Genomic DNA, 12,586 nt, shown 5'->3' on the forward strand with positions numbered 1-12,586 from the left:
ATGTTATGTGTCAATGTCTTATATCAATATTATATATTTGAAGATAAAAAAAAATATTGCAAGTTGATTTGATTTAATTTAATTTAAATCAATTTTACATTTCAATCTGAAATATGTAGTTAAAAAAAACAAACAAACAAACAAAATTGTTGGTTTAATATTTTTCATTGGTTTTCTGCTTTTTTTATTGATTTTTTTTTATTAATTCGATTTTGAACATCCTAATAGTTACAACTCTTTCAGCTATGTAGCTTTGCTTATACTTTCTTTTACTAAAAAGTGACATAAGTTTCAATTACTGACGGTAAGCAGATTCTATATATAATTGTTTTGATTTTAAAAAGGAAGCTCTGTGGCTACCTTTATCACAAAAACGAATAAGTTAAAGCAAATTCACATTCCTTTTTCCAATTCAAATTATCAAGGAAGATAGATATTAACAGAGTACAGTCCACAGACAATTATGCTACGCATAAGGACATATGCTCTCTATGTTGGTATCAACTATCAAGTATATATGCTGATAGAGGTGGATTTTTTTAATATTCTACTTAATAATTAATATTTTATATTAAATTTTTAAAAACTTAATTGTTAAATTAAAAAGTTTTTTATGTATAGATCAAATTTATAAAAAATTTTAAAAAATTAAAAATTATATAATATTTTATTAAATTAATTCAAATTAATATATAAAATATTTTTATTTTAAATAAGTATAAAAATTTAGAGGATACTAAAATAAAATAAATTAATAATTTTATTATGTTTATCCTATTAATTTTTATCATTTTATTTCTCTAATTTTAAATAAGTTGTAAAAAATTATAAAGTAACACTTAAATATTTCTTTAGATAGAAAGAGAAAAAGAAAAAGTTATCACTTTATTTATAAGACAATTGTATTTTATAAAAATAAGTAATGTTAAAACTTTCACTATTTAAAAAAATTTAATTATTATTTTTAATAAAATTAATATAGAATATTCTGTTATTTTTACGTAACTGGTATTCTGGAACGAATCCAGAACGACCCGTTCTAATTTCAGAGCGGGCTATTTTGGATTCAGAACGGGACGTTCTAATGTACTGGTGGTGTGTGAATTTTAAATATGAAACGGCCCGTTTCAGATGCAAAATTAACACACCAATAGTGCACCCAAAACGGACCATTCTGGTTCTAGGTGTTTTTCAGAAATTTGGCATCCACCTATGCATCTACGTGACATCCACGTGACCAACAGTTAACTCCGTTTAAATAATTTTGACTGAAGTCTGACATTAAAACCAATTAATTTATTAGGGACCAAATCGAGACCAAAAATAAAAGTGGGACTAAATTAAAACAAATAATTATTATAAAGAACCAAAATAAGTTTTTAACCTATAAAATACACACAAATTTTTGTATTCAATACAAAATTAGTTACATTGGAATCAATCTTAAATGTGGTATCCATATTTACCAAAATGTCGGTCTCTCCTTTAAAATCAATTATAATATAACTCATTTTTAAGTCTAATTTCATAGCCTTTTTTCGCACCAATGTTCTTATATAAAAAAAAAGTCATATTTTAGACAAAATTTTAGATAATTTGTTAGTAAAAAAAAACCATTTAAAATTATAAACCATTTAAAGTTGATTGACATTGGTTCTGCGCTCTCCGCTTCAACTGAACTCTGATTATCATTTGTTTAAGATTCGTACATCAAAAGTAATAATTTAGCATTAATTATTATCTTACTATTTTAGCATAAATATTTTTTTAATATAATTTTAATTATCACATGTAAAGAGAGGGGAGAGAGAATTTATCACTTAAAATAAAATCATTTTTAAATGTTATAAATAATTTATATTTTTTATATTATAATTCATTTTAATAACTTACAATTTTATAAAATATCTTTCAAATCAAATATATTTTTACTATAGTGTATATTTGAGAAAAAATATTTTAATAACTTGTAATTTATAAAAATATATTTTATGTTATGTGTCAATGTCTTATATCAATATTATATATTTGAAGATAAAAAAAAATATTGCAAGTTGATTTGATTTAATTTAATTTAAATCAATTTTACATTTCAATCTGAAATATGTAGTTAAAAAAAACAAACAAACAAACAAAATTGTTGGTTTAATATTTTTCATTGGTTTTCTGCTTTTTTTATTGATTTTTTTTTATTAATTCGATTTTGAACATCCTAATAGTTACAACTCTTTCAGCTATGTAGCTTTGCTTATACTTTCTTTTACTAAAAAGTGACATAAGTTTCAATTACTGACGGTAAGCAGATTCTATATATAATTGTTTTGATTTTAAAAAGGAAGCTCTGTGGCTACCTTTATCACAAAAACGAATAAGTTAAAGCAAATTCACATTCCTTTTTCCAATTCAAATTATCAAGGAAGATAGATATTAACAGAGTACAGTCCACAGACAATTATGCTACGCATAAGGACATATGCTCTCTATGTTGGTATCAACTATCAAGTATATATGCTGATAGAGGTGGATTTTTTTAATATTCTACTTAATAATTAATATTTTATATTAAATTTTTAAAAACTTAATTGTTAAATTAAAAAGCTTTTTATGTATAGATCAAATTTATAAAAAATTTTAAAAAATTAAAAATCATATAATATTTTATTAAATTAATTCAAATTAATATATAAAATATTTTTATTTTAAATAAGTATAAAAATTTAGAGGATACTAAAATAAAATAAATTAATAATTTTATTATGTTTATCCTATTAATTTTTATCATTTTATTTCTCTAATTTTAAATAAGTTGTAAAAAATTATAAAGTAACACTTAAATATTTCTTTAGATAGAAAGAGAAAAAGAAAAAGTTATCACTTTATTTATAAGACAATTGTATTTTATAAAAATAAGTAATGTTAAAACTTTCACTATAAAAAAAAAAATTTAATTATTATTTTTAATAAAATTAATATAGAATATTCTATTATTTTTACGTACTGGTATTCTGGAACGAATCCAGAACGACCCGTTCTAGTTTCAGAGCGGGCCATTTTCGATTCAGAACGGGACGTTCTAATGTACTGGTGGTGTGTGAATTTTAAATATGAAACGGCCCGTTTCAGATGCAAAATTAACACACCAATAGTGCACCCAAAACGGACCATTCTGGTTCTAGGTGTTTTTCAGAAATTTGGCATCCACCTATGCATCTACGTGACATCCACGTGACCAACAGTTAACTCCGTTTAAATAATTTTGCCTGAAGTCTGACATTAAAACCAATTAATTTATTAGGGACCAAATCGAGACCAAAAATAAAAGTGGGACTAAATTAAAACAAATAATTATTATAAAGAACCAAAATAAGTTTTTAGCCTATAAAATACACACAAATTTTTGTATTCAATACAAAATTAGTTACATTGGAATCAATCTTAAATGTGGTATCCATATTTACCAAAATGTCGGTCTCTCCTTTAAAATCAATTATAATATAACTCATTTTTAAGTCTAATTTCATAGCCTTTTTTCGCACCAATGTTCTTAAAAAAAAGTCATATTTTAGACAAAAGTTTAGATAATTTGTTAGTAAAAAAAACCATTTAAAATTATAAACCATTTTTTAAACTAATTTTGGTTTAATTTAAATCTTAAGAACACACAAACAATTTCATTTAGTTTAGAGTACAAAGAACAATTCAATTTTGAACATCAACTCAATTTATTTCAGTTTAGATTGCAATTCGATTCATCATAAAATCAACAAATAGTTCAATTCGATTTGTTTGAATCATTTTTTAGTTTAGTTCAATTTAAGGGAACTATTTTTCCAATTCAATTATTAAAAGTCCAACTTAATTTATTTTAATTTGCTCATTCTTAAGTAAAAGGAACAAAAATAAAATTATAATAATTTGTATAAGGACTAAAACATAAAAATAGTGAGAGTATAATAATTAAATGAATAAATCTTTGTTAATTCATAAGATTTGTCAGTTGGATATAAAATAAACTATGTTGAAAAATAAATATCTATCTTATGTGTATTCACATGATAACAACTTATGTTTTTTAATTACATTATCCAAGGCTCAAATCCCAACCTTAAATATGGAATAAATGTGCTAAGATGGATATATCCACTTTATATAAACTTGTAACTCACAATTCTTATTAAGGAATTTTTTTTTGTTACACCTGAGAGGAAAAAAGACAAAAGACAAAAATGAAACACATTCAATAAAACTAAAACAATACTGGCCTCAAGCTAGTTCCTAAGCTCGGGGCACTTCAGTACCTAGAGCATCAACAACTAATAACAAGTGCAAATCTATTGGAGCCTTTTCCACCAGATGGAAATCTTCCAAGCATGTTGTACTCCCATCCACATTCAGTGTAACCCATGACCAAGTTGAAGAAATCCAAGATGCATAGCGAGTGGGTATTCCACCTAGCTAGTTTGTGCCTCCCCCACCTGGGCAAATGCTTGTGTGACATAGAATGCCATGCGACCATCTTCTACATATATTTGAAAAGATTCATTTTCTACATGTATTAGTGTGTTAACATGACTTTTGACTATCCTCCAAAATCTCCCATATTAACTTGCCAAGTAAAACCACCTTATGCAACCGAACCACTCAAACACCAAGCCCACCCCATCTCTTGGGTCTTGTTACCATATGAAGTCCACAATCATTACTACCTTTCCAAATAAACTATCGTCCAACTTTATCTAGAAACTCATACATGTATTGTCGCATATAATGAATCTACATCTTATACAATGATATAGTAGACATGACTACATTAACAAGGGTCATCGTACTTGGTTTGTTTTGTAACTTATCCTTCTATGACAACAACTTGTTAGCATTCTCTCCATAAGTTGCACATAGTGCTCTTTTCTTCCACTTCCATTGAACATAGGAAATCCCAAGTAAATATTTATGTTATTTAAGAGTTGAATATCAGTGAGTTGCATCATTTTGGTCACCCTACTCCTTGAAACTACTTTCACTACCGGAGCATGAGACTTCCCCAAATTCACTTTTAAGCCTAAGATCATACAAAACTCATTTAGCACCCTAGCAATGATGCATGCTTGGGATGGTTTAGCCCTGACAAACAGTAAAACATCATATGCAAAAAATAAATGAGAGATACATGGGCCCCCCATTGAAACTTGAATTGGCAACCAATTTCCTCCATCCACCTCTGACCCAATAATCGCGCCCTAATCTCTCAATGCACAACACAAACAAATATAGAGATAATGGATCTCCTTCCCTCAAGCCTTGTTTAGGGGCAAAAGGACCAATTTTGTTACCATTCCACATTAAAGAAATCGAAGAAAAAGTTATACCATGCATGATGAGAAAGACAATAATCTCCAAAAACCTAAAGATCCTTAAAGTTTGTTTAAGAAATTGTCTGTCTGCCCTATCATAAGTTTTTTCAAGATCTAGTTTTAGAATCATATTTCCCTTATTATTTTTTTGATGTTTGGATAACATGAATTATCTCCTAAAGAACAATAGAATTATCCTAAGTACATTATCCCGGAACGAAACTACTCTGAAAAGGACTTACCAAATTAGCCAAATATAGATGTAACTTGCGAACCAAAACTTTTGAAACGATTTTATACACTACATTGCGCAAAGAGATTGATTTAAATTCCTTGAACTATGTAGGGCGATCCTCTTTTGGAATAAGTACTAGGAGAACTTTCGCTATACTTACATCAAAAGTGTTTGTTTGGAAAGCATTTTGTTCTAACCTCTATATATCATTCCGGAACCCTCCAAACCACCCCCCTTCCCCTCCCCTCCTTGCTAATTATTAAAAGTCCAAGTAAACTTATTTGATTTTGGCCTATCCTAAATAAGAGGAACAAATATAAAATTATAATAATTTGTATAAGGATTAAAACAAAAAAATCGTAAGTATAATAATCAACTGAATATTTTGATCTTTGTTAACTCATAAGATTAGTCTGTTAGATATAAATACTCACCTTATGCATGCTCATGCGATAATAATTTGTATTCTTTAACCATATTATTTAAGGTTCGAATCTCGATCTTGAGTATGGAATAGTTATGTTGAGAGAAAAATATTTATTTTATATGCACTCACAAATTCACAATTTACAATAGAGATTAATCACGCTTTTAATAGTGAATATTTTGTACCAATATCATAATTACAAAAAAAGTAAAAATTAAATATATTTTAATCTTTAAATTTGGAGTGAGTTTATTTTTAGTTTTCCAAATTTAAATTTTTGTTGGTATAATTTTTAATTAAAAAAATGAGTCTATTATAAATTTTATGCTTTCATTAATGTACCTGTCTAAGGGTACACTCGTAATCTTCTAGAGAGTAGAGAGCCGAACGAGAGCTTAAAGTGGATGCTTTAGAGGGGGGAGATACCTGCAAAAGACACTCTGACGCTCAAGTCAGGATAAACACGAATATCTAGGGTAGTAATTGAACAGTGACATATCTCGTTGCGTGTGACCTATTTATAATACCTGACATGGGCCTGAGTATAGTGAGCCTTCTCTGACACTTACCAAATTAGTTAATACGATGTTAATCAGCGGGTTATGCCTTAATTGTGCTTTGTCCCTTGTTAATCATGATCAGTATCCTAGTTATCCAATGCTGACTTTTGGCCGAGCCGATACAAGACGGTCGAAACGTCCTCTCTCGGCTTCTGGCCGAGTCGATAGGGGGAGAGTACGGTTCTCAATCCCTTGTCGACCCGAAGTGATATTTGAGCCATGTCATCTGATAGGACGTAACATGCTGATCCACGTGGCCGCTCCACGTGGCCGAGCCGAAGGAATATCTGAGCTGCGTCAATATTTGGTAGGACATGACGTGCTGGTCCTCGTGGCCGTTTCACGTGGCCGATAGGGTCTTTCCGATATAATTAACAAAAATACAAGTGAATTTTGTGTGATGCAATTCAATAATATATAAATTTCACGTGTCAAATATACTAATAAATTTTGGGTATATGAAATTAAATATATTTTTTTAATTTATATAAATTAAAAAGATCAATGTGGAATTGGAAAAATTAAAATAAATTTACGCCAAATTTAAAAACACTAAAAATAACTTTGTAAGGGTGTAATTCCTTTAATACCCCGTGTTCGAAAGTGTTTTTGTTAAAAAAAATAGCAGTAATAAGTATTTGGGAAAGAAATAGGTTTGGTTTGTAAGGGGAAGAGGAAGAGGAAAATGGGACTGGGACTGAGCGCGACGGCGATCGGAGCGTTACTGGGTTTGGGTACACAGATGTACTCCAATGCTCTCCGGAAACTCCCCTACATGCGCCGTATCTATTGTCTTCTCTTTCTCCTTCTCCTTCTCCTTCTCCTCGCCAATGCTAATTCAATTCCCTTTTTCACTCCTGTTTTTTTCATGTAGATCCGTGGGAGCACGTCATCGGAATGGGTTTGGGCGTTGTATTCGTGAACCAGCTTTTCAAATGGGATGCTCAGTTGGAGATTGACCGCGACAAGATGATCCAAAAGGCCAGGGACGCCAACGAAAGACGTTACATAGGTTCCCTTTCTTTTCCCTCCCAAACATTTATTTTTCTCTTATTAACTTATTTGCTCTCATTCGGTGGAATTGTTAGGGAACTGAAGCTGTTTTTCCCTTTTCTCAATGTTAGAATTAGACAAGTGATTTTTGGAAGATTTGCTCGTAAATTACTATGGCGGTTGGAAATATTATATTAGAATATGATTGATTCTTTTTTATGTTAGTGGCTTGGATTTTGTGGTAAATGGAAGTACAAATTTTGTTTCTTCCTTAGGAGTATGTATGAATAAACTTCTCCTTAAGCAATTTTAGGAGAAACAAAATAAGAAGATTAAATAAAATTAGCTTCTCCATAAGTTGAAATTAGCTTATATACAAGTTAAAAACATATTTTGGAGAAACTGATATGAGAGAGCTTCTTCAAATTGACTTATGCATAAGTTAATTTTACCGTTTGAAGAAGTATATTTTATTTTCATCTCTCCGGCAGTGCTTGTGGAGAAGTTTATCTAAATAGGTCTTTGGTGGATGATTTTATTGGAACACCAAAGTTTTGGAACTTGTGATAGCTAATAAACTACTACAATTTTAATGCAATGGGATGACTTACAGTTTATTGTAATGCATGGTGAAATTTTGGTGAGTAGCCCCGCTAAGTAATGCAACTCATCTTTTGCTCCGAAGACCTGATTGCTCCAGCTATAAATTCTATTCTTCTCAGTTCTCACGCTTTTTCTTTGTGTTATTCAATTATTTTGTGTGCTATTATGTGTGGTTGAATTCTTTTGTGGGCTATTATGGTGGGTTTTGTGAATGTGGTCCATTTTATTTTGTGTGTGCTCTTACTTGATTGTCTGTAGTTCTCTGTTAGCTTTTCAACTCAAGAATTTTATTTTTTTTTATCATCATTCAATTGTTTGAGTTTTTTAGAATTTTTTATGGCAATTTCCAGAACACGTTCCTTGTTAACAAATGAAGTATTTATGCTTTACATGTTTTGGGATTTCCAGCTGCTCCTTAACTGAATGCTTTGGATATGGTGCTTTTGCATTATCAATTTATTACCTCATTGCATCTTATTTATTTTTTTATTTTTGCATCGCAGAGGAAGATGATGATTAATACATGTCTTCAAGGACTGCAGCAGTTGGCGAAAATAATCATGAAATATGTTGAACTCGTTGCCTTTGTTTCTGATTTCATGGTGCTATGTTTGTAAGTTAAGTCTGTCGAAACATTTTCATGCTAATCAACCTATTTTTGTGCACTAGCTTTTGCAAGCAGTGAAACTGTTACATGATAATGTTCTGGCCTTGTGGCTTCATTGGTAATAAGATTAAATCCCATGACTTGCTTGACTGTAATATCACGGGAACTGTGACTTCAATACCTCTTATCTATTGTGTGCATTCCTTGAGTTTATTTTGGAGAATAAAACATCCCGTGGGAGACCTGGCATTTGTAAAATATTACAGCCTAGCAGCGGTTTTAAAAGAATGCCTTGTTTTGGGGTTTTATTGTTCCCATGTAATTTTTGTTTTTGAAAAATGCTAGATAGCAAGATTTTATCTTACCAAAGAATGTGTTGGATGAATAGGTAATTCTCATCACTGGTTATCTAACAGTCGCTCTTCAATCTTGACAAATTGTGATTGAGTTCTATCAAAACATTCTGGCTGTGTAGCTGTATTATTTGTTTACACTGCTGAAGTCAATGGTTTATATGTAAATTAAGTTATATATGCATTTTGAAGTGACAGCTATGGTTTGTCTCTTGATGATAAGTAGTGTAATTTTTTGGGCAAGGCATTTTTGGATATCATGCAAAACATTTTATTAGCCTCAGTTGTGGTTAATGTTTTAAAAGGTGTTATAACCAGAAAATTGCAAACACATTTTTAGTTTCAATACTGGAAAAACTTTGGATTCTGTGTGCTGTGCTTCAAGACTTGATTCAAGCTCCAAGACTTCTTAATGCTTATTTGCGTTTCATTTTTTTTAACGCTTGTTTTTGTTAGACGATTTCTTTCAATATGGCAAGTGAACCAATCGCACAAGTAGTAAATAGAAGTAATAGTCGTTCTTTCCAAAGGACTTGAGTAATACAATGGCAATATACGGAATTAAAGTTAATCTAGACTAAAGAATGAACTCATGTTTGGTAGGATGTAAATTGTGAGCCAAAAAGCGTAAAATGATTCAAATTGAACTTTCATCAAACACTTGAAAGATGGTTTTGTAACTTACTAGGATTAATATAATGTTAGGGTTAGACTTCACCAACTTAAATCTCATGCATAGAAAACATTCATTCTCATTCAGACATTAATGCTAGTCCACTAATTTACTCAAATTCCAATTCCTTGGTTCAAAGAGCCTAAGTTTCAGTACCAAAGATCAATCCCTTGAATGCTTCAATAAATCCACTTGCATTATGTTTAAGGACTTCATACAACAAGTAAATCAAGTTCCATTCCTAGACACAAGTTTACAAGGTACCACATTCTCAAACAAGATTACCAATGATATTCCCATACCAAAAGTAATCACAAAATCATGTAATAGTTGATCATTCCATACAAGCATTAAGCCCAAAAATATGATACTAACATTCGAATGAAGAAGATAGATACATATATGTATATTCAACAAGTTACATGAGAGTCAAATTGGCTACATCTAACCCTAACAAAAGGGTTTTAGCAAGTCATATCCATGAAGTTAACAAGATACCTCAAAAGAGCAAGAATGGAAGGAAATTAATGAGAAACAACGAAGAAAAGGTAAACCCTAGCTTCCTGCCTCTGCTCCTTGTGAGTTTCTGTCCCTCCAGACTTCTCTCCCCCTTCTCCTCACGTTTAGTTCTATTTTATACCAAAGGCACGCTTGGCATGTAATAGGGCGCGCCCAACATGTTGCAAACTTTCCAAACTCCTTGAGGCACTGAGCGAGATACAAAATGGGCTCAGCGCGTTTCTACTTAATTTTGTGAATTATGCTCCATTGGGGTTCAATCCAGCCTTCTCTTTGGCATGGTTTCTCTCAACATGATTACCTACCAAATAATTCACACCAAATGAGGCATAAATTCGTATAAAACTGTATGTGTAACCAAAATGTCTTTACTTCCAAAAAAAGAAACTAAATTGAGGATCATATAAGTCAAAAGTTAGAAAAGAGTTGAATGGATTAACAAATTTGGTCTCAAAATGTAAGTAAAAATTAACATTATCAGTTTTCCGGACATTTTTTTTAACATTTATGTTTGTTTTTAAAAGGCTGGGGCTGGGGTGGGTATGGTGATTTATTTCCTAGTTTCCTTTCTCTTTAAAGCTTTATATATATATATATATATGTCAAATTAACTTGCATTAGTTTAAATTTTATAAGTTTAGGAGTCTTGAAGAAAATATCGATATTTGAAAGGAAAGAGAGAACACCCGATTTCTATTCATCTTTCTCTTCAAACCATCGTACGCGAAATAGTTTTCGAATGAAACACGACGCCGAAGTGCCCAAATTACTCGAACTAAATGCCGACTTTTAATTTTAAATTCAAGAGCTGATCAACATTATTGAGGGATGAAACCATTGAAAAATAATAGTACATACGTGCTACCAATTCTGGCCGTTAGTTTGGAACTCTTGAATAACAGCAACCATGTCAATGTCTCTCTATACACACAGTCTAAATAATCTAATAACAAGAGGTACAAATCTTCCACAATGTTAAGATTTATTTCAATCCTCTGGAAATAAAATCACTTGTAATGATTCAAATTCAGTTTCTCAAAGTCCACCATCCCGTTGTTGAAGACATGGAGGAGAAGATCACAGACTTTCCTCGAAGATGGCCTCTGCTGTGGTGTAGTTTTCGTGCACTGTAAGGCTATTTCAAGCACTTGGAATACAGCAAATTCTTCGCCAGGTAAAAGAGGTTTCAGTTCAGGATCTACCAATTCCTCACTGGCAGAGCCATGCATATTAATGTACATCTCTACCCATCTCACCATGTCCATCTCAGCTCCAATGATTTCATTTGTTGGCATTTTTCCGCTGACAAGTTCCATAAGCACAATTCCCATGCTGTAAACATCACTTTTCTCTGTTGCATGTAGGGAGAACGCATACTCTGAAAGTCAAGCCAATATTAAACAAGTATGTTCAGTGATTGATGTTAGACAAGAAATAATGTAAGATCAAGATCAATTCAAAGTTCAAACCAGCGGTTTGATCGCTACCTGGAGCTATGTAGCCATAAGACCCGGAAAACCAAGAATTAGACTCAGTATTGGAATCATAATTCTCATTTAGTGCTTTTGCCAGTCCAAAATCTCCCAAATGTGCCTCCATTTTGGAATCTAGCAACACATTAAAATAATAGTAGGGTTACTTTGCCTTTTCTCACATCATGTAATTTGGTACTCATTCAACTGTTTTATGAATTTAATCGTGTTATCTCTCTCTTTTAGTTTTTGCTGCCTCAAATGAAATTACAAAACCTAGAATGCTTGTGGGAAGATTGATTACATGAAATTAAAATGTCTTGGCCGTAGAAGGTGTTAGGCAACTAACATTAAAAGAGAGAATAAAAAGGAGAGAAGAGAGAAATAAACAATACTAAGAAGTATTTGTTTTTGGTGTGTCTTAAACCTTACAAGGTGCCTCTATATATATAACATAAGGAAGAAGTAAGCATTACAAACTAAACAATGTGGGACTTTTACACTACTTCAATTTTAGAACTTAGACTACACACTTAACAATTCTCCCACTTGGAGTCTGAGTTCTAGTTAGCTTCCTTGTAAGCATCGAGTTCATCTGCTCCTTCGCCTAGTGCAGCGTTCTTTATCTTCAGTTATCCTTGAATACTAGCTGAGGTAATGCAGAGCCTCAGCTTGTCAGTTGTAACAGTCTTAGTTAGCATATCTGCTGGATTTTCTGATCTTGAGATCTTCTGCAAAGATAATTCTTCATCATTTATCAACTCTTTGATGAAATGGTATCTCAGTTGAATAT

The 12,586-nt window shown here is 31.2% G+C and overlaps 2 protein-coding genes across 3 annotated transcripts; one reads left to right on the forward strand and one right to left on the reverse strand.

Annotated features, from left to right (window-relative positions):
* Window positions 1-7,189: 7,189 nt before the first annotated feature.
* Window positions 7,190-8,931, forward strand: LOC109792311 (uncharacterized). Of its 2 annotated transcripts, none has more exons than XM_020351709.3 (3): window positions 7,190-7,355; window positions 7,448-7,585; window positions 8,673-8,931. In XM_020351709.3, exons 1-3 carry the CDS (start codon window positions 7,259-7,261, stop codon window positions 8,687-8,689), a joined length of 252 nt encoding a protein of 83 aa, XP_020207298.1. In that variant the 5' UTR covers window positions 7,190-7,258; the 3' UTR covers window positions 8,690-8,931. The 2 variants fall into 2 exon arrangements, with proteins under 2 accessions (XP_020207298.1, XP_082925008.1); XM_083068882.1 differs by having other exon boundaries at window positions 7,204-7,364.
* Window positions 8,932-11,158: 2,227 nt separating this feature from the next.
* LOC145954508 (LRR receptor-like serine/threonine-protein kinase GSO1) lies at window positions 11,159-12,163 on the reverse strand. The gene is made up of 2 exons (XM_083068881.1): window positions 11,809-12,163; window positions 11,159-11,699 (listed from the first exon to the last, which is right to left on the reverse strand). The coding sequence occupies exons 1-2, from the start codon at window positions 11,918-11,920 to the stop codon at window positions 11,329-11,331; spliced, it is 483 nt and encodes a 160-aa protein (XP_082925007.1). The 5' UTR covers window positions 11,921-12,163; the 3' UTR covers window positions 11,159-11,328.
* Between the last annotated feature and the right edge of the window lie 423 nt (window positions 12,164-12,586).

Source organism: Cajanus cajan, chromosome 2 (assembly GCF_000230855.2).
Source record: "Cajanus cajan strain Asha chromosome 2, NIPB_CcT2T_4, whole genome shotgun sequence".
In the NCBI taxonomy this organism is placed as follows: domain Eukaryota; kingdom Viridiplantae; phylum Streptophyta; class Magnoliopsida; order Fabales; family Fabaceae; genus Cajanus; species Cajanus cajan.

What these genes read in the sequence shown, in the direction of transcription:
- LOC145954508 (XM_083068881.1), bottom strand. Translation starts at nt 11,920, where the DNA reads ATGGAGGCACATTTGGGAGATTTTGGACTGGCAAAAGCACTAAATGAG. An exon ending in TTATGGCTACATAGCTCCAG is followed by an intron (nt 11,700 to 11,808) that starts GTAGCGATCAAA and finishes CTTGACTTTCAG; the next exon opens with AGTATGCGTTCTCCCTACAT.
- LOC109792311 (XM_083068882.1), top strand. Translation starts at nt 7,259, where the DNA reads ATGGGACTGGGACTGAGCGCGACGGCGATCGGAGCGTTACTGGGTTTG. An exon ending in CTACATGCGCCGTATCTATT is followed by an intron (nt 7,365 to 7,447) that starts GTCTTCTCTTTC and finishes TTTTTCATGTAG; the next exon opens with ATCCGTGGGAGCACGTCATC.